This window comes from Heptranchias perlo, chromosome 28, assembly GCF_035084215.1.
Source record: "Heptranchias perlo isolate sHepPer1 chromosome 28, sHepPer1.hap1, whole genome shotgun sequence".
Classification (NCBI taxonomy): Eukaryota; Metazoa; Chordata; class Chondrichthyes; order Hexanchiformes; family Hexanchidae; genus Heptranchias; species Heptranchias perlo.
Window position 1 is genome coordinate 4938910 of NC_090352.1, and position 21093 is coordinate 4960002.

Sequence of the window (21093 nt, forward strand, 5' to 3'; positions counted from 1 at the left end):
CCTTTCTCTGTTGCAACCTTTTTATTAATTATACATGTATAACTATATAAATCGATGTATCTTTATAATATTTTAAAAAATAGTTTGTGGCCCTTATGAGGAAACTGGCTGAAATATCATTACCTTTCAAAGCCTCATGATGCTTTCAAGCTATCTCATTGGCCAACAGTGATCATGTGAAAGTTGTATTTCCTGTTGCTTTCTAGTAATCTCATTACTTTCAGTGAATCATGTGGCCAACCTGATCTATGTTTGATTAATAGAGCTCTGGACCATTGCTGGTAAAGACAGACGAGATGGAAGAAGGAATTTGGCACATTTCTGTTTGCTCCCTGGTAATGACATGGTAATCACTGCTCATTGTTTTTAAGGGCTGTATTTTGTCCATGAGATCAATGTGACTGAAAAATCTCACCTGCCATTAATCCTTGGTAACCATAACAAGAAATGACACCACACTGCCGAAGTTTCAATTGTTTTTTCCTGGCCTACAAATATTCCCATCACAAAAAGAGTTGCGAGGATCATAAATAGAATACAAATTGGGAGGAGAGTTTTCTGCACTTTCAATTTATTATGAAATTATAATGGAGATATGTAGTGCAACTAGGTGAACAATAAAATGGCAGGAAATATATATAGTACAGTAACTATATTAAATATACTTTTAAAATGTCTGTGAACAATGAATACTGGACATCAGCTAGTATTGTATTATAATATTTATGTTTCTCCCTATTTTGCCATTATTGTTATGGTCATTGCAGCTTTGAACCTTCTTGTTTCTCCTGTACTCCAAATTAGCTGCTCTACTTTCTGTATTGAAATGAAGACTCGTACTGTCCCCTACTCTTAGTTCACTTTTCCCCAGATCTCAAACTGGAATTCCTTACATCCCTCAGTTTTCCCTTCCTCCTGCAATGTACAGGCTTTTAGATCTCAAGCTTGGCATTACTTAATCACTGCTTCTTGATTAAACTCATTCTTTCTCATAATCTTTGCAAAATTGGTACGGGTTGGCCCTTCACCTGGATTACTCAGTTTTTTTTTAAAAAAAGCTACCAGTTCTAGTGGTGCTGCTGCTGCAGTGGTAAATTATTTAGATAATGGAGTCAGCCACTGAGTAGGTCATCCTCACCTAGCCCATTAGTCTACGTGGCTTTGCACTGGACTGATTCCAAGATTGGGAAAGGTTTTTCTCTCTCTGTAGCCTGCTAATAGAGCTACAGTATTCCACCACTAATTGGATTTAGGCTTTGTAAAAGCTGCAGCTCACAACAATTAGGCGCATCTAATTACCAAGCCAAGGATGCAAATCGTGTAATTACATAGAAAGTACAGCACAGAAACAGGCCATTTGGATCAACAGGTCCATTCCCGTGTTTATGCTCCACACGAGCCACCTCCCACCCTTCTTTATCTAACCCCATCAATATATCCTTCTATTCCTTTCTCCCTTATTTGTTTATTTAGTTTCCCCTTAAATACAGCTATGCTGGTTGCCTTAACTACCCCTTATGGTAGCGAGTTCCACAGTTTAACCACTCTCTGGGTAAAGAAGTTTCTCCTGAATTCCCTATTGGATTTATTAGTGACTATCATATTTATGGCCCCTAGTTCTGGTCTCCCCGCAAGTGGAAACATCTTCTCGATGACTACTCTATCAAACCCTCTCAACCTTAAAGACCTCTATCAGGTCACCTTTCAGTCTTCTCTTTTCTAGAGAAAAGAGCCCCAGCCTGTTCAATCTTTCCTGATAGGTATAACCCCTCAGTTCTGGTATCATCCTAGTAAGTCTTTTTTGAATCTTCTCCAGTGCCTTTATATCCTTTCTATAATATGGAGACCAGAACTATTCACAGTACTCCAAGTGTGGTCTAACCAAGGTTCTATACAAGTATGGCATAACTTCCTTGCTTTTCAATTCTATCCCTCTAGAAATAAACCCCAGTGCTTTGTTTGCTTTTTTTTATGACTCTGTTAACCTGTGTCGCTACTTTTAGTGATTTGCGCATCAGTACCCCTAGATCCCTTTGCTCCTCTACCCCATTTAGACTCTTAGTTTCCAAGGGGTATGTGGCCTTCTAATTCTTCCTACCAAAATGTACCACCTCATACTTGTCTATATCGAAATTCGTTTGCCAATTACACGCCCATTCTACAAGTTTATTAATGTCGTCCTGTATTTTGTCGCAGTCCTCCTCAGTATTAACTATACCCCCCATTTGGTGTCATCCACAAATTTTGAAATTGTACTTCCGATTTCCGAGTCCAAATCGTTTTTGTAAACGGTGAACAACAATTCCATTCTAAATGAAAAGACATTGTTATTATTTTTCTTGCCAGAGTTTTCAATTTGGTCTTTTCAGCACCTAATTTGCCCACCAACTCTCTCTACTGATTTGATCGCTGCTTGTTTATTATATAGAATTACATAGAATGTACAGCACAGAAACAGGCCATTTGGCCCAACTGGTCCGTGCTGGTGTTTATGCTCCACAAGAGAGTCCTCTCACCCCGCTTCATCTAATCTTATCAGCATAAGCTTCTATTAGATAGGGAGTTAAAGGAGAAGGATAACCTTATTTCAATATAAAAGTACTCCATCCATGTAATGTTATTCACTATCTCCTTCAACTCCACCCCTGTGGAGACCTGCCATTTCAGGACATCTGTTTACACCAGGAAACAGTTGCACCAAAGAAGCCTGGAAATTGTCCGGAAGCTGTTGGAGCCAAGAAAGCCAGTGCAAGATGGGATAAACTGGAAGACCGCGTGAACATTGGGATAGGCTTCCACGCTATTACTTTGTTCACAATCACTATATTTGTACATGTAGCAGTGCTTATTTTGCTGAAAAGCTACAGAGAAAAAGCTGTGCATATCCCTGCAACCATTAATGTTTCATATAGCTTTTGGCTTATCTAGACATTTGAAGTTGCTTGGTTATAATTTTTATTTTATATACACACACACACCCCATTAAAGTTTTTTTATTGCTGGTTTAAAAACCCAGATTTTGGGGGATATTTTTTAGGTTCTGTTTTTAGAATCAAAACTAAGGGGGAAACATTGGACTCCAAAGCCTGAGTAAATTCAGAGAAAATCAATAAAAATCAGTTTTTATTTGGCACATTGCTTTATGGCTTTTATCTGCTGACACCTCTTGCTCAAATTAAGGGAGTAAACCCTGCCTCAGACAGGCATGAGAAAAGCAATAGATTCCGTAATTCCATTCCAGTTCCTGCAGTTCTGCTCAAAACATAGCAAAATAAAATGCTACTGTTGTGGCCAAGAAGAGATCGATGGGCCAAATCTGGGTCCTTAATACGCTCATTTATGGAATCGAATACTTTTCTCATGAGTAGAGTGGGCCTATGCTCTCTGGAGTTTAGAAGAATGAGAGGTGATTTCATTGAAACATATAAGATTCTGAGAGGACTTCACAGGGCAGATGCTGTGAGCTGGAGAGTCGATAACTAGGGGGCACAGTCTCAGGATAAGAGGTCGGCCATTTAGGACTGAGATGAGGAGAAATTTCTTCACTCAGAGGCTTATGAATCTTTGGAATTCTCTACCCCAGAGGGCTGTGGATGCTCAGTCATTGAGTATATTCAAGACTGAGATGGATAGATTATTGGACTCTAAGGGAATCAAGGGATATGGGGATTGGGCGGGAAAGGAGTTGAGGTCGAAGATTCTACAAAACAGGCAAGCAGCTTTAGCGATTGCCCTCTGGGAAGCTCAAGCCTCTTTCCATCGGGTTGTAGGACACTTGAGTTAACTAAGTTTATCATGTTTGAAGACCCTAGTAATATCAATCTTCACTAATTATTCAGTCAGATTTTCTGTCACCAGTAAAAGTCCAGTTCATGGCATCTGCCTACCTTTTGACCTGAGCCAAAAGTGATTTTCCTTTCGTTCTCCCTTTCCTTCCACCTGCCGTACTAGAGCAGTGTTGTTCTGTACAGAAAATTGGGCTGAGAGATGCAGACACCTTGCATCCGTAACGTTAGCAAGGCACATACAGCACAAAGTTTGGGTGCTGATGTTATGGATGTGATGCGCGCATAGCGCTGGGTCCAATTTTAGGTAGGAAAACAACGGGGAATTTAGAGGGGTGGGGTTTAAGTAAATTTGTGAGGGAATCTATTGTTAGCGATTCACCACCTGGGGACAAAAACAGAAATCTGGTAGAAATGGATAAAAATCAGTAAACTGTAGATGTCCTTATATATAAGGTTTGACGTTCAGCTGTTAACATTGCTAGTTTCAGGTTTTTTAATGAAGCTGCCTCAGCCACCACCTTCTTCTCCTTTACTCCTCTGTCTTCGACCACTCTCAGCCCCTCATTTACCATAGCCTCAACCACCTGTTACTCTGCAGCTTCTCCCCCTCTCCAACACCCCATCCACTTCATATCTTCCATAAGACCTACTTCCTCCTCCCAACGCCTGGCTATTCAAGTACCATTCCTGGTCCCTGTGCTTGACCCTTTTTGCCGCAGGACTGTCCTCCCTTTCCAAACTGCCGTTGTTATTGCCTCCTCAAAAAGTTCATCCTTGATCCGTCTGTCCTCACCAACTTCCACCTCTAATCTCACTTTCCTCTCTAAGGCCCTTGACTGTTTCATTGACTCCCAGCTTCATGTCCACCCCTCCCACGAACCCCTTCGGTCGGGTTCCCACCCTGCTCACAGCACTAAGACGATTATGGTTAAAGTCACCAATGACATGCTCTGTGACTTTGACCAAGGTGTATTATTGTTTCCTATCGTTCCCCTTAGTCTCTCCGCAGCTTTCACCACAGTCAACCACACCGTTCTCAACCTCCAGTTTCGGAACTCCCCTTTTCTGGTTCCCCTGCTACCAACAAATCTTAAGCAATGCTTCTCCTCCTCCCCACATGATCACATCTAGAACTTCCAAGGATCCAGCATTGATTCCAACCTCTTGTTATTTACATGTTGTCCTTTAGTGACACCATCCTTAAGCATCAGGCCCATTTTCATGCTATCTACACCTAGCTTTATCTCTCCACCACTTCTCTTGACCCCATGATCTGTGCTTCCAAATTGCCTCCGACATTAAGTCATGGATGAGCCAGAATTTCCTAAATTTAACATCAGAAAGATCAACGCTATCATTTTTGCTCCCATAAAATATTTCACTTCCTTGCCACTGACTCCTCCTCTTCCTGGCTGCTCGCTCAGGTGGAACCAGACTGTATGCAATATCAACCTCAAACTCAGGGCTGAGTTTCAAGTCCCATATCCTATCCATCACCAAGGTCACGTCTTTCCATCTTTGCAACATCACTCATCTTTGTCCGTACTTTACCCCCACTGCCAAAACCCTTATCCAAACTGCTAAACTCGATTTCTACAGTGCCCTTCTTACTAGTCTCTGACCACCACGCTCCATAAACAACAACTTGTTCAAAACTTAGCCACTCAAATCTTATCCCACACTAAGATCACCCCTGTCCCCACTGACCTACATCAGCTCCCTGTCCTACAAATCGCTTCACCGCCTCACCCCACCCTACTTCTGGAACCTCCCCCGGTGTCACGTTCCCTGCTGTGCCCTTTGGTCCTCTGACTCTGTGCATTCCCTGCTCCTTCTGCTCCATCATTGTTGGCACAACTGTCAGTGGTCTGGGTTCTACTTTCTGGAACTCTCTCCCTAAACCTCTCCACCTCTGTACTTCTCTGCCTGCCTTTGAAAGCCTCCTTAAAACCTATTTCTCCAGCCAAGCCTTTGGTCACCTCTCTAATGCCTCACAAAGACTCAGTATCTGTTTCTTTCTTGATGTGTGGTGTGCCTTGAGATGTTTTTTTGCTGTTTAAAAACTCTATATATAAGTGCAAGGCATTGTTTACCTGTCAATTAGTTATAGGTGCCTTTACTATACAGATATGATTATTCCAGTGAATGTTCAGGAAGAACCCTCAATACAACAGTATATATGCACATTATATTGCCAGCATTATTATCTGTCACCCACACAGACACAGTTCAAATATAAGCACTACTTGGAAAATGCCTCAAGCACTACCTGTCTATAACAATCACCTAATATTGGTGCAAAGCTTATTGTTATGAACTAGTTTCACTGTATTTTGTAAGCACTGGCTTCAGAGCATGGATTTAGGATGATGTACGTAGTTCACAAGATAAATACACAAATCCTATTGTGATAATGATCGTATGATAATCGTGCTGCTGTTAAAAAAAGACTAGAAATAAAAATTTGGAAATCAAAAGTTGAAAATAACAGTTTACATTTGGCTTCTAATAATGCTCATTATAGGCTGAAGGTAACAATTCACTGTAAAGCCCACTGTATTGCTTGTACCAGTGCAAAAATTGCATTATTTGTTATGCTGCTTTACTGGTTAAATCTCAAAATTTCAGCAGTGTATATGTCAGTTCCTCAGGTTAGCTGGTTGTACCAATCTCCATGTAGATATAATGCATACCTGGCATCCAAAATTAGGAGATTTCTGCATGTTCATTGTTAATGTAAGAAAACAATCAGCAGAAGACTGGTTATACTTCAAAAGGGCTCAAACACTCCATCCTGAATTACCACAGTTAACTGTCGTTTGACAGGTAATTGTCTCCAGCTGTGTAAGATGTTGTATCCCGTTATAGCTAACAATTTGCTTTTTAAGAAGTTTGTTAAGATTTGATGTCAGACTGGACTGCAGTTTGCATCTTGTTGGTCTCCCAAAAACTGCCCACAGTTTGATTTCCTGGAATTTTTGGCCATCTGTCAATGTGTCAGCCAAGTATCTTGTCAATTTGCATGTTACGTAAGCTTCCAGTCAAAGTTGGCTGCTAAAGACAGTCTTCAAAGGAATTGCATCTACATCAAAATGGATCAATTGGACAAAGCTGGTTGCTAGTTTTTAGTTCTGCTATTTGCTGACATATATTCAGGATGGTTAGAGCTTTTTGCACAGCTGATTATGTATTGCAAAAAGTGGTCTCTCATTTTAGAATCTGCCAAAAAGTTTTGGGAGAACTCTATTCTCTTAAACAGTCACCCCAGTTCTATTGTATTGAAAACTACAGTTGTATGTGTAGTATATTGTCTAACTGTGCTTCTGTATGTCATCTAACAGTAAATAAATTCATTCAGCAGTTTTAGCCTGTGGGAAGCAGGTCTAGTTTTGTTATACTTTCTATCTTCTGGATTGTCAGGAAGCATCCTATGTGAATTCCAGTAAACAACTTGTGATCAGGATCAATTATTAGACCAGGTCTACACAAACTCAAAATTTTCAGATTGTAATCTCCTTATAAACTGCCACCTAGCCTTTGATATGAGTAAAAGGTGTTGGAAAAGGTCCCAGTCGTAACACCTGGGTTTATGAAGTGTCCTTTAGTTAAAGTGGATCAACGGTAATAGCAGCATTCAAACATACTCTGTAAATTTTCTACCAGCTCTGACCCTTTGATATTCTGTATTAGACAAACAGAACATATTCTGTTACTCAGCTCATGAGATGACATACATACGTTTGATGGAAGACAATACTGTATATACTGATTAAATAATACATTGATTAATGATGTACAGTGATATTTAAATGTTAAACTTTCCCAAACCTTGAAATTTCCAGCCCATATTTAATTAAACGAATGGCAGCAACACATCACAAATTAAAATTAGTACTGTTATAGACAGTGAGAGTCTAATGAACAATTGAATACATTGCAGAATTTCATGATGCACCAAAATATTCTGCAGCAAGTTTGTATTTCATTTTTAATTTATATTTTTGGATAAATTTTGTGCTCATTGACGTGAAGGACATCAGTGCTAGAGAAGGGATACATTTATGCTTTTTGCCACTCAGCATTGGTAGCAGCCAGATCCAGAGCAAAACCCAATCTTGGTGCAAGAATGTGCTTTAACCTGCACTAGTGGAGCATTTCCATTTCCTGCACTAGCTATCCTGCTGAGTAAGATTTGCAATTTTAGCCAAATCTTTGTGTCATGATTTCATGGCCATCTGGATTGAGATTGCCCATACTCATTGTGCATAAGGCTATTGAGGTTGACGGGAAGTTTTACTTTAAACCAAGATCCATAGGTGTAAAGGCATTATTATTTTCATTTCCATTCTCCTGTTACTGCACTATTCCACCAACCCCCCCCCCCATATTTCTATTGCAGCAACACCCCACCATTGAGAGCACACTCACCAAAATCATCAAGTGTACGTTACAGTTTGCGAGCTGGAAATTTGTGCATTCTTGATGTCAAGAGTCCCAGTACCAATCCACCATTACAAAGTTAGAACATTGGTAACGTGGTTGCTGTAGTCATGAGCATGGGCTAGTGAAATATTAAATTCTCATTGCTTCCCAAATCTACCAATCCAGTTAACACTGGATAAATGTACCAGGAACCACAGATAGTAACTAGGTTCCCCACAAATAATTTACCAAAGATATTTTTAAGAGGCATTTCATAGTTTACTTAACAGTTAATTTAAATAATGGGTCATGTTTTTGGGTAGAGAGTGGACAAGATCTGGGTGGTCAGTGGAAGATATGTTACATTAGTTTCCGAGTTCTAGGATAGTTTGATAAAACTGAAGCTGTCTATGACAAATCTTATGATGTGCTTATTAAATGGGATGTAACTATGTTAGAGATGAACTCGAGTTCAGGATAAATGTCACTTGGGCCAGCCTGAAGGTTGACTTTGTTTTCTATTGTTTCAGAAGATCTCGTGTTGGTGGTTCTCGAAAACAGAAGGAATTACCGACAGAACCCCCATACACAGCTTATGTAGGAAACCTACCTTTTAACACTGTGCAAGGAGACATTGATGCCATCTTTAAGGAGCTGAACGTAAGGAGTGTTCGACTAGTCAGAGACAAAGAAACAGACAAGTTCAAAGGTATACAGTGTAAAACAAGTTTTTGATTTTATTTTTATGCTAACACAGATTGGAAGTTTGTTTTGTAGACCTGTGGTTTAGCTGCCCTGTTATTTTAAAGACATGTATTTCTTTTATTTCTTAATCTTTGTTAATGCTTTCAAAATGTGTACTTGTTTCCTGCCCTATAAACTGCATAAGTGATTTTCAATACATTTCTATGAATATTACAACCATTTCTTAATTCTCCCATTATTTTTTTTTAAAACTTTGATTCCAAATTATTTTATTTGAAAACAAAATCTTTAGATCTTCAATGATGGTGAGGTATCGTGTTGTAAAATTAGTATATTTTTAAAAACGAGGTTATGCTATTACAATTTAGCAGTCATTGTCCTTGATGTTACACTGACATACTAATGTAAGAATGCTTAATACGTTCATTTGAAATTCCTCTCTGCTACTTTAGCAGAGGCTTTAACCCACTTACATTAAATTTCAGTCAAACACTCTTAAGCATTCTTACACCTCTTTTCCACAAGCTTCCGGGAGAATTTTTTTCTCCTCTTCTGTTGGGATACAAATTCCGGTAGCTCGCATGTATGGCCATTAATCGTGTGTAAGGGTTCACAGTAAGTGTGAGCAGACTGTTCAACTGTAGGGAGCATCACAGCATATCCTGTTCTCATCTGATGTCTGCACATGTGCACTTCCAGCAGAGGTCACTGAATAGCGATCTCCAGCACGAAAGCTGAGGTCTGCTGCAGTGCTTTTACTGCCACTGTAGCTGAGATCGGCTTACTCAACACAAACCAGGGATCAATCTTACGACCTACCTCCCTGCTCTGTATGGCTCAATTATTAACTACATAAATTCACTGAGCCATCAGGGAACCTGCTAGCAGAATTTAAATATAGTCCAGTCTAACCACTGCAATTACCAACTGAATGATTGAGAGAAAGAGCCTGGAAGGATCCTAGTTTCACTGTCCAGTCTGTGAGTTAGATGATCTCAGGTGGGGTGAAAATAAGGGTATTGCTATTGGCCTCAGTGCCCCTGGCCTAGGTAGGGGAAAAATTAATCAGGGTTCCCAATTCTGATTGCTATGAAGTGACTCCTGCTGGAAAGTACATGTGGACATCGGCCATGATACCTCCAATAGTTGAATAGCCTACCAACTCTCAGCAATAGTGGCATTTATTTTGTCACTTTTCGGTTGTTCTAATTCATTAGAAGTAATAGCTTTTGATTTGATGTCCCAGCAGTTGTGTTAATGCTCATATGCTTGTGTTGGTGAACAGTATTGTGTGTAAAATTGAATTTAAATGTTTTTCAGGTTTTTGTTATGTAGAGTTTGATGACCTGGAATCTCTTAAAGAAGCTTTGACATATGATGGAGCAGTAAGTATCTATTTTCAGTAGCAGCCAACAAAATATTGAATAGATTGTTCTAAATATACGATCTCATAGACTTCAGAACAACTGTTGCTTGTAAGCATACCTTGTCGGAGAATACTTTATGTTGTATAATTTTTAATTTGGCAATCTGTACACCTTTTGAACACTTGTATTTTAAATTAGTAAGAATGGCCAGGCCTTATGAATCATTATAGAGCTTGGCTCTGGCTCCTAATGTCAAAGCAAGTTCCTTTAAAGTGATGTCAGGTTAACTCCAGGCTTTTGGGGAGTATTGTTTTGTAGTGGTTAAGCTTTTATTAATGTGATCTTAGAATAAAATTTCTTGCATCTGTCATGTTGGTTAAGTATGTTGTCTAAATTGTGAGCATTGAACCTGTCAGTTACATTATGATCGTTAGTCAGTTGTCTGCTCATCAATGGTTAGGTGTTTAAGTGTATGTTTTTCTCCTTCAATTGGCTGTTTTCTACTTTCTACTTTCATTATTCACCTATCACATTGCACAAAGCATTTCTCCTCAATTTCAGTTTTCTACCAAAAAATTCCTGAAAGATATGGCTGCCATGATAGTTCCACAGTCACCCCGCCTCTTAAAGACCTAAGAAACAGGCAGTAGAGGTAGAACTGAGAAGAAAGGGGGAAGTAAAAAGATAAGAGCAGTGAAGGAGGAAAGGGCGAGAGGAGAGTCAACATGGACACACACAGGGATCCCTCTCTGATAAACTCCTGATTGTATTCATTTATTTCAGCAGCACTGTTGCTCAGGGAGAGAAGAGAGGGAGACAGACGGTGTTCCTGGGGAAAAGGGGAGACATCCTTTGAGCAAAGGCAAGGGACATTCAGAGAGACTCTGTTCAGGGAATGAGGGAAGGGAGAGGAAGAGACCTTTATCAGGGATGAGGGGGGGAGGGCGCGTGGGGAAGAAGCCCATTTGGGGACCAAGGTGAGTCGGAACACAGAGAGACACATCTGTTATGGAGAAGAGGAAAGGCAGAGATCCTATTAGGAGGACAAGGGAGAAATAAACTTTTTTGAGTGGGGTGAAAACAGAGCAGAAACAGATACCTTGTCATGGTGGGTAGAGAGAGAGAACCTTTTGAGGGGAGGAGACCTTGTTGAAGGGTGGGTTGAGAGAGAACTTTCAACAGGGTGCTCTTCCCCCAATTAGGTGTGTGAGAGAGAGAGAGAGACACCCTGTTGAGAGGGCTGTAGTGTGCAGGAAGAGAGAGACTTCATGGCTAGAGGATTTATAGTTGTCCCGAGAGTGAGAAGAATGTTAGACATTGGGGCTTAGCAGGCTATGTTATTAAGTACTGCATTTTCTAACTCACTGTGAACATCATCATGGGAGGTCCACTAATATACTTATAATCTGATCTTGATCTGAATGTTTGTGTGTGTAAATATATATATATATATTAGTCATTGCTATAAAATTGCAGGTCCTCTTATTTAAGGAGCTTTTTAAAAAATCATTTACGACTTATAATTATTTCCACTTGGTTATGTATTTCATATTGAATAGCATCCCTGTGTTGGGTAAAGACACTGCCCAGTGTACTAGGCTACACAGACAAGAAACTCAGGGGTTCAATTCGGCATGCTTGGTTTCATTGGTCAGAACATTGAATGCAGGAGTTGGGATGTCTTGTTGAAGTTGTACAAGACATTAGTAAGACCACACTTGGAATACTGTGTACAGTTCTGGTCACCCTATTATAGAAAGGATATTATTAAACTAGAAAGAGTGCAGAAAAGATTTACTAGGATGCTACCGGGACTTGATGGTTTGACTTATAGGGAGAGGTTAGATAGACTGGGACTTTTTTCCCTGGAGAGTAGGAGGTTAAGGGGTGATCTTATAGAAGTCTATAAAATTATGAGGGGCACAGATAAGGTAGATAGTCAAAATCAAGAAGGTAGAGGAGTCTATAACGAGGGGACATAGATTTAAGGTGAGAGGGGAGAGATACAAAAGGGTCCAGAGGGGCAATTTTTTCACTCAAAGGGTGGTGAGTGTCTGGAACGAGCTGCCAGAGGCAGTAGTAGAGGCGGGTACAATTTTGTCTTTTAAAAAGCATTTGGACAGTTACATGGGTAAGATGGGTATAGAGGGATATGGGCCAAATGCAGGCAATTGGGACTAGCGTAGTGGTATAAACTGGGCGACATGGACATGTTGGGCCGAAGGGCCTGTTTCCATGTTGTAACTTCTATGATTCTATGATTCTATAATTCCCAGTCTGTGCTGGTTACAGCCAGGGCACAAATTGGAACACTACAGCTGGAAAAAAAAATCAGCCAGGGTTGATCGCTGGAAACTACATGTGTGTGTGGACATCGAGTGAGGACAGGATCAAATGCAACTGTGACATCCTCAATGGTAAAACAACTTGACAACATGCACTCCTGAGACTCACATATGAAAGAAGGCTGCTTAGCTGCCTGCACTGTGGGACCATACCTCAGTAAGTGTTAACACCTTCAAGCGTGATGGGGAGAAAATTAGCATAAACAACTCATACCCAATCCTTTAGAAATATTTTTTAAAACTCTACTCTCATCCCCATCGACAAAATGCACCAACAGCAAGCAATGACTAACAAGTAAAGACTTAATACAAAAGTTTTGAAATTCTCTAACAGTCTGGTTGTCAAACAGTAGTCAGTCCATTTCTGGTGTGTGCTTTTTTATGTTCAAGTCTGTTACATTTTTAGGCTTTTATGCTATTTATTCGTTGGGTGCAGTGTCGTTGATGACTCATGTAAGTGAACCTCAAGTCCCTTATGAGCCAGAGTGTTCCTTTTGTGCCAAATATCTAGTTAAATGTAGTGGGACCCAGGGATTGAACAGAGAATCCTTGTCACTACGCTGGACTTACTGCAATATACCTCATTCCACCATGATCATCTTGACTTTGGGAGGCTTTGGTTGAGGCTGTCACCCAAAAAACAGGAAAAAGCTGCAAATGCATATTGATGCCTTTGGCATACCAGACCATAATGTGTGTTCTCTACATCTTGATGAATCAGCTAACGTTATTTCATCTTAACCTTGCATGTACTGTAACCAGCAAGAAAAAGAACTCCAATAAATAATCCATCTTAGACAAAAATGTTTCATTTTTGTTAAAGATTAATATCAGTCTACTCAGTTTCTATAACGGAAACGCTCCAAAAGTATATGTCGTGTAAGACTGAAAAGCAATCAGAGAAGTTAAGTAGGGTTTGGGGGAGATGGAAAAAAAAAACTTTCCCACAATCAGAGGGAGATTTCAAATGTGATTAAGAACTCGGTAATCCAGTTCTCTTTGTGTGAAGTGATAATTTTTTTTCTCTAAATAATAAAGAAAAATGTTTGTGGGTTGCTGTAGGAAATATCAAACATTAAATAAATATTTCCCATTTAGCACCTTCTGAAAATTTGCATTTTAAGAAACAACATAGCAATCCCTAACTGATCGACTTTATCCATGTTACTCCCATCCAGTACCATTCTCTAGCCGAGACATTGAGCAAACATCCTGCTGCCAAGTTTTTTCCAATACCAGTCTGTAATCAGAACTAAGAGGTGGGCAAAAGCAGGCTGAGTAACTCGACCGCCAATTTTCTCTGCCTTGCTGGGCAAGCACCTCCCCTGCACTTCAGCACCCCTCCACCACTACCCTCACATAGCAAACCAAAATCAGAGATTCACTGTTGAGGAAGTTATGGGCATGGCCTGACATTTTACCATTCTAGTGCCCCCATCTCACTACACCAACCCTGCCACGACCATATAAATAATTCATGAATCCTCCATCATGTGATGTCTCTTCCCCCCCCCTTCCACCCCACTACACCCCATGCAAACTGGCCGTGGATTGCATACTGCTACACCAACCCTGCCAGAACCTGCTATAGATTAATAATTCATGAATCCTCCATCTTTTGCATAAACCCATGCAAATTGGAAGTGGCTCGCATGGTATGATGATCCTCCCTAGATGCGGAGGTGGTAGAATTACTTGTACCTCAGAGCTTTCACGTATGCTATATGCGCGTTAATGCATTGGGTGTGTTTGCATTAATGGAGCATTACCGCATTTTTGCATATGCTCCTTGAATTTCTCCAGGACCAAACTGGCTTAATCTACAATAATGCATAAACCCAGCATTAATGGGTTTTTTGGCCTGTTCAGGACTAATTATAGGTGAACATGCAAATGCTTGCCTTCCAGCCCGCTTACAGCAAATGTCATTAATGCTAAAGATAGCAGTAAAGCAGCAGAGTTGATTGAAGTCTTGAGTGGACAAAGCAAGAGGCTTTGTAAAGGACAAACCAGTTGCTTCAGTATGTACAGCAGCATTGGCGATCTTACTTTGCTGAACATGTTGGAGGAGCAGAGGACAAGCAACAAAATAGGGTCAAGGAGTTTTCAGGTCGTAGACAATCAAGATCCACTACTATCCTGGGTAGTGTGTCTACTGCTGGTAAAAGAGATCCTCAACCTCATTGAGAAACAATATGTAAGGAGGCTATGCCTCATCAAAGGCCATAAATAAATTATATCACTTCTTTGAATTAGACCTGCAATCCAGGAGAAACATCAGCATTGCCTTGTCAGTGACAGTCAACATGGTGACAGCACTCAAAATTTTTGCCACAGGCTTCTTCCGGGAAATCCAGCAAGATGAGTTAGTTTGTGGTTCACCACTGCTAATAGATGCTTTGTTTTAACATGCTGAATTGATTAAAATCATCACTGACATACAGCAGCAGGAGAAGTTGTGTTTTTTGAGTGTCCTAGCCTTTGAGATTCCAGGGTATGGCCTTTCATTGTATGGGCCCATGCGGCCATTCAAGAATTCTGTGCAACATCCCATGGTGTCCATCAACAGAAAGGGTACCACTTAATGAAAGTCCATATAGTCTGTGAATATAGTTTCTGGGGAGTGTGCACTACATTTGTATCTCAAGGAAATCATGGAGTTCTCACATGTACCAGTATTAAGACGACTTGGAGATATGGGTTACCTCCTCAAAATGTGCCTTACCACACTGCAATGCAAACCTCCCAGCAAAGAGCATACATTGGCGCACGTTTGAGTGGCAGTGACATTATTGACCTGACATCTGGAAGGCTCAAATCATGGTTCCAGTATTTGGATCGCACTGGTTTTGTTGTATAACATGCCCAGAACAATGGTTGTGATGTGCTGCATGTCACATAACACAGCTGTCAAAAGAGACGTGTGTGACGACTTAAAAGTCATGTGTATAAAACAGTAACAAATCACAAGTGAAGAGTTTGGGAATGTACCAACGAGCAAGTAGTAGGTAGAAATGAAAACAGCCAATCAAGAATCACGAGGCAACATACAGCTACCAATAAAAAAAGCTAGCAAGGAGGAGAATGGGAATAAATTAGGTCAATCAAAATATTTTTTGAAATTTGTTTGGCCACCATCTTTTCTCAATAACTGAAAGACATAGAACTGGAAATAAGGTTTCCTGCAAAATAAACACATCTTTAAAAATTACGTAATCACAACTCACTCCTTAAGCTTACCTATTCTATATTTGCAAATTCCAATAATGTATTCCAATAATGTATACTTCTCTTTCAAGCACTTTGGACTGGAGATCATGGGGCTTCTTTCCCTGTCATCTGAAAGAAGATGCTTAATCAGGGAACAAAATACAGCTCCTAGAATGCACTAGTGTCACTCTGCAAGTACTCTGTGGATTATTTTTATGATTGGCAACAAGATTGGCCATTCACAGAGCATGTTAGAACTAGAATCCCCTCCCCCCATCAAGCAATCGCAAAGACCGAAGGACTGACAGTACTAAAATCAGTCAAAAGCCTTTGAAGGTAACTGATTATTTTTGAGTGAAAACATCAAAACAAAGCCTAAACTTTGCAACTGTATCTGAGTTAACTTTGATAGGAAAAGCAATATAACCGATTCAGTCCCAGGAGATATATTTCTGCAACTACAGTATGTCTCTTGCACAGACTTATTTTTTAATTTAAATATATGAGAGAGGAACAGATGTATTTATCTACCCACATCATGTCAAGGAAACACCATATTTATTAATGTACTTAACAGCCTGGGAGATCGGCATATGTGTGAATGCATATATATCATACGCATATACTATACACACATAAGCAGCTCTTCCAGGATGTTAAGTAGGAGTGTGTGTATGTATACATATGTATATCATTTGTCATATTGCTCATGGTGACTTGGAGGGTAGACTATTTTATATTGACAAGGCCATTATACAATGTAAGAAATACTGTTATAAGTAGGTCATCTGCTTATGAAAAAAAATTATGACCTGGAAATTATTCTGAGTGATGTTATCAAATGAAAGCTTCACACATTTGTGTCAAATTTCTTTCTGTAATTGATTTTGGGATGAGCCTATTTACACCACTTCACCCACATGGGATACTTTAGCCGAACCTTAAATAAACATCACAACCTTGCTCCAGCCCAGACTGCTGGAGAACAATGCCACAGGAATTCAGCTAGTTAATGGAAATTTTGTAAGCAAACAATGACTGTACTTTATAGTGACATGTTATGCCTTTATTGAAAATATTACTGAAAATGTAGTGTGTGTTTAGTGTGATGTGCCGCTCTGCGCGCCTCCTCCATCCAAACACGGTACCTGAACTGGTATGCATTGGTATTTTTGCTCTACTGCTCCCATACCATGTATTACTGGAGCAAGTTAATGTGGGGGTTTCCTGAGTCTGCTGTGATTCAGCTTCCAACCTGTTTCAGTGTGTGGCAGCCATGCCTGTGTGCTCCGGATACCTTAGCCAATGGGGGCTTGCTTGCATGCTTTCAGGCCTTCTCCTGTCACTTGGCCCAAAGTAATTTCAGGCAAAGGACTGGCAGTGAACTATTCTGTATCTGTATGCCCCTGCTGGAAGCGAAGTCCTCGCTCGGCCACTGCTCAGTTCCAACACAGAACATTGGACTGCCATGAATCAGAATTTCAGTTCTCTGAAATCTGTCTTCAAGATGTTGAAATCAGCAATTCGTGTCTTGGAATGTGAACCTCAAGTCCTCAACGTTACCAGTGGGTGCATTACTGGAAGGTCCTCCAACTATGCTCATCACCTGTGTGCCGAAAATCATCCCTGCATCATTCTGATTTTTTGATCCTGCTGTGCCATTACTTCTGTAAAGTGTTACATTTGTATTTGCAGCAGGTTACTGGATCAATTCAGTTTGAGTAAACTTATGTGACATGTTTGATTAGCATCAGTGGCTACAATATATACATACATATACACACACACAGGAGAATATATATCTGTGGAAATTCTTCCAGCATCACCTGATATGTGACTCTGCGTTGACCCCTATATGATGCCTTGCTATGCCTCCTTCACCCTCCAGGCACTGGCAACTGGCCCCTCCACTCCATAGCTAGCACTTTGTTGCATCCTCATGCTGCCTCCTATGAGCTATAGATCTTAATCTGTAAATCTAGGTTTACATCATCTCTGATCTCCCTCCATTTCTCACATAAATTGAACACTCCATGGCTGTATTGGCTACTAGTTAAGTGGCTGAGTAGCGAGTGGAGTAGCATTCTTGCAGGTGCTTTCAAATTGGCCACTCAGTTATGCATTATTTTAGCACATTCTAATCAGCAGAACTTCCAATATAGGAGAAAAGTTTTAACTCTCGCTCAACACCCCACTGATGCAGTGAGAATAATTTCATCCCCTATGTGAGCATAGATTAAACAGCAGATGGTTCAATGTTATGACTTCTTCTTCAGCCTCCCTAGATGATCACTTAAGTTGCAGTAACTGTTAAACAATCCACTGACAATTTGCCAAATTCACACATTCAGGTGAACCACTAATCTCTTCATTTCTTCCAAATGATCCAAAACCTGACAATCAGTATATGCAGCATGTTGGATAAAAGCTCGAATCAACGGATTATTGAGTATAACAAGTGAAAAAGAACATTAGTTATAAAGCAAGCTTAGCCCGATGGAATAGTTTTAGTTTGATTGTGATTAAACTAATTTAAAAAAAGGTACAAAAGCAAAAGGTAGATGCCAAAGAAGAAACATATGCACTCTTTTCCCACAGCTTCTTGGTGATCGATCTCTTCGGGTTGACATAGCAGAAGGCAGAAAGCAAGAGAAGGGTGGTTTTGGCTTCAGGAGATCAGATGACAGAGGAGGTGAGAAACTCGTTCCCTCCTGTATGCTAATAAATTCTGAGGTTTCTTGAGTTTCTCTGCACAGCTGTACTGCAATACTAACATAACTGTAACTGGACAGTGTAAAGTATTTGGGTAGTATTATATGGCTTTACAATTTGAGCTGATTTTTAGCAGGAGCAGCAGTGATGGACTGATACCAAAATATGCCCATCTAGTCAGTGGGGTTGCCACCTTTTGAAATATTCTAATGTTTTCCCATGTTATGGGCCAAGCTAAGGGGATAGGTACTGTCATGTAGTACATCACATATTATGTTTCTAAAAAATAATCCACATTTTATCTATTTTCCTTCACAATCGCAATCTGTCCTCAAGGTAAACTTGCGTTAGCCACATTTTAATTTTCAGTTTATTTACTTATTGAAGAGATGCTATACTCCTCGGTCTGATAAATTAGCTTAGTTACATTTTCATAATTCTTGAAAAGGAAGTATTGATGTCTGTGCCTTGTCTGAACATTCAAAATACCTTTCTTATCCAGCTGAGTTCCCATCTAAAAGCTCAAAACAAATTCAATTAGAAAGAAAGAAGAAAGAACTTACATTTATATATCACCAAATCACATCCTCAGGACACCCCAAAGGGCCTTACAGCTACTGACCTACTTTTGAAGTGCAGTTACTGTTGCTACGTAGGCAAACGTGGCAGCTAATTTGTGCATAGCAAGGTCCCACCAACAGTAAATGAATGACCAGTTAATCTGTTTTTTTGCAGGCTTGGTTAAGGGAGGAATATTGACCAGAACACGAGAAGAACTCCCTGCTCTTTGAGTAGTGCTATGAGATTTTTTAATGCACTTCAGATCTTGATTTAATATCTCATCCAAAAATACCATCTCGAATAATGCAGCGCACCCTAGGTACGGCACTGAGCTGTCAGCCTAAATTACATGCTCAAGTCTTGGAGTAGGGCTTGAATCCGCTGCTTTCAGACTTAGAGGGAGAGTGCTTGCAGTGAACCAAACTGACACTTCATTCAGCTGATGATAGCACTTTCAATACTGGCAGACGAGTGCTGATTTTGCACAAAGGTACTGACTCACCTAGGTGCACTGAGGTTGTAGACATTGTGCCAACAGCAGCACACTTTTCCTGGTAGAGGTTTTGGTAGCTGTTGCACACTTGATACTGAGACAGCACAAGTGCTTAGTTGCCCACACTATAGTTGGACTGAACAGTAAAAGAAGAACTGTTATAGGATAGCAGCAGGATATAGGTCTCAACACTTGACAAATTCTAGACTTAGAATCATAGAATGTTACAGCACAGGAGGAGGCCATTTGGCCCATCATGCCTGCGCCGGCTCTTTGAAAGAGCTATCCAAATAGTCCCACTCCCCTGCTCTTTCCCTATACCCATGCAAATTTTTCCACTGCGAGTATTTATCCAATTCCTTTTCAAAAGTTACCATTGAATCAGCTTCCACCAACCTTTCAGGCAGTGCATTCCAGATCATAACAACTCGCCGCATCAACATTTTTTTCCTCATGTCGCCTCTGGTTCTTTTGCCAATTACCTTAAACCTGTGTCTTCTGGTTGCCGATCCTTCTGCCACTGGAACCAGTTTCTCCTTGTTTACACTATCAAAATCCTTCATGATGTCGAACACCTCTATCAAATCTCCCCTTAACCTTCTCTGCTCTAAGGAGAACACCTCCAGATTCTCTAGCCTCTTCAGGTACCATTCTATTAAATCTCCTCTGCATCCTTTCTAAGGCCTTGACATCCTTCCTAAAGTGTGGTGCCCAGAATTGGACACAATACTCCAGCTGGGGTCTAACCAATGTTTTATAAAGGTTTAGCATAACTTCCTTGCTTTTGTACTCTATGCCTCTATTTATAAAGCCAAGGCTCCCGTTTGCCTTTTTAACAGCCTTCTCAACTTGTCCTGCCACAGCTACAACACAGGACTAGATGCATGCTAAACAGCGGAAGCAACATGCTATAGTCAGAGCTAAGCGATACTACAATCAACGGATCTGATCAAAGCTCTGCAGTCCTGCCACATCCAGTCGTGAATGGTGGTGGACAATTAAACAACTAACAGGAGGAGGAGGCTCTGTAAACATCCCCATCCTCAATGATGGCAGAGAACAGCACGTGAGTGCAAAAGACAAGGCTGAAGCAACCAACTTCAGCCGGAAGTGCCGAGTGGATGATCCATCTCGGCCTCCTCCCGATATACCCACCATCACAGAAGCCAGTCTTCAGCCAATTCGATTCACTCCACGTGATAAACAGCTGAGTGCACTGGATACAACAAAGGCTATGGGCCCAGACAACATCCCGGCTGCAGTGCTGAAGACTTATGCCTCTAGCCAAACTGTTCCAGTACAGCTACAACACTGGCATCTACCCGACAATGTGGAAAATTGCCCAGGTATGTCCTGTCCACAAAAAGCAGGACAAATCTAATCCGGCCAATTATCGCCCCATCAGTCTACTCTCAATCATCAGCAAAGTGATGGAAGGTGTCGTCGACAAACGGCACTTACTCACCAATGACCTGCTCATCGATGCTCAG

The 21093-nt window shown here is 40.6% G+C and overlaps 1 protein-coding gene across 2 annotated transcripts in view; it reads left to right on the plus strand.

Annotated features, from left to right (window-relative positions):
- The window catches only part of eif4h (eukaryotic translation initiation factor 4h), a 73841-nt gene that overhangs the window by 11835 nt on the left and 40913 nt on the right, over nucleotides 1-21093 (plus strand). The window contains exons 2-4 of one of the 2 annotated variants that reach the window (XM_068007953.1): nucleotides 8741-8919; nucleotides 10236-10300; nucleotides 18436-18529. In XM_068007953.1, the coding sequence (XP_067864054.1) occupies nucleotides 8741-8919; nucleotides 10236-10300; nucleotides 18436-18529 (338 nt within the window). The remainder of the gene's footprint in view (nucleotides 1-8740; nucleotides 8920-10235; nucleotides 10301-18435; nucleotides 18530-21093) is intronic. The other variant, XM_068007954.1, reaches the window with a different exon arrangement.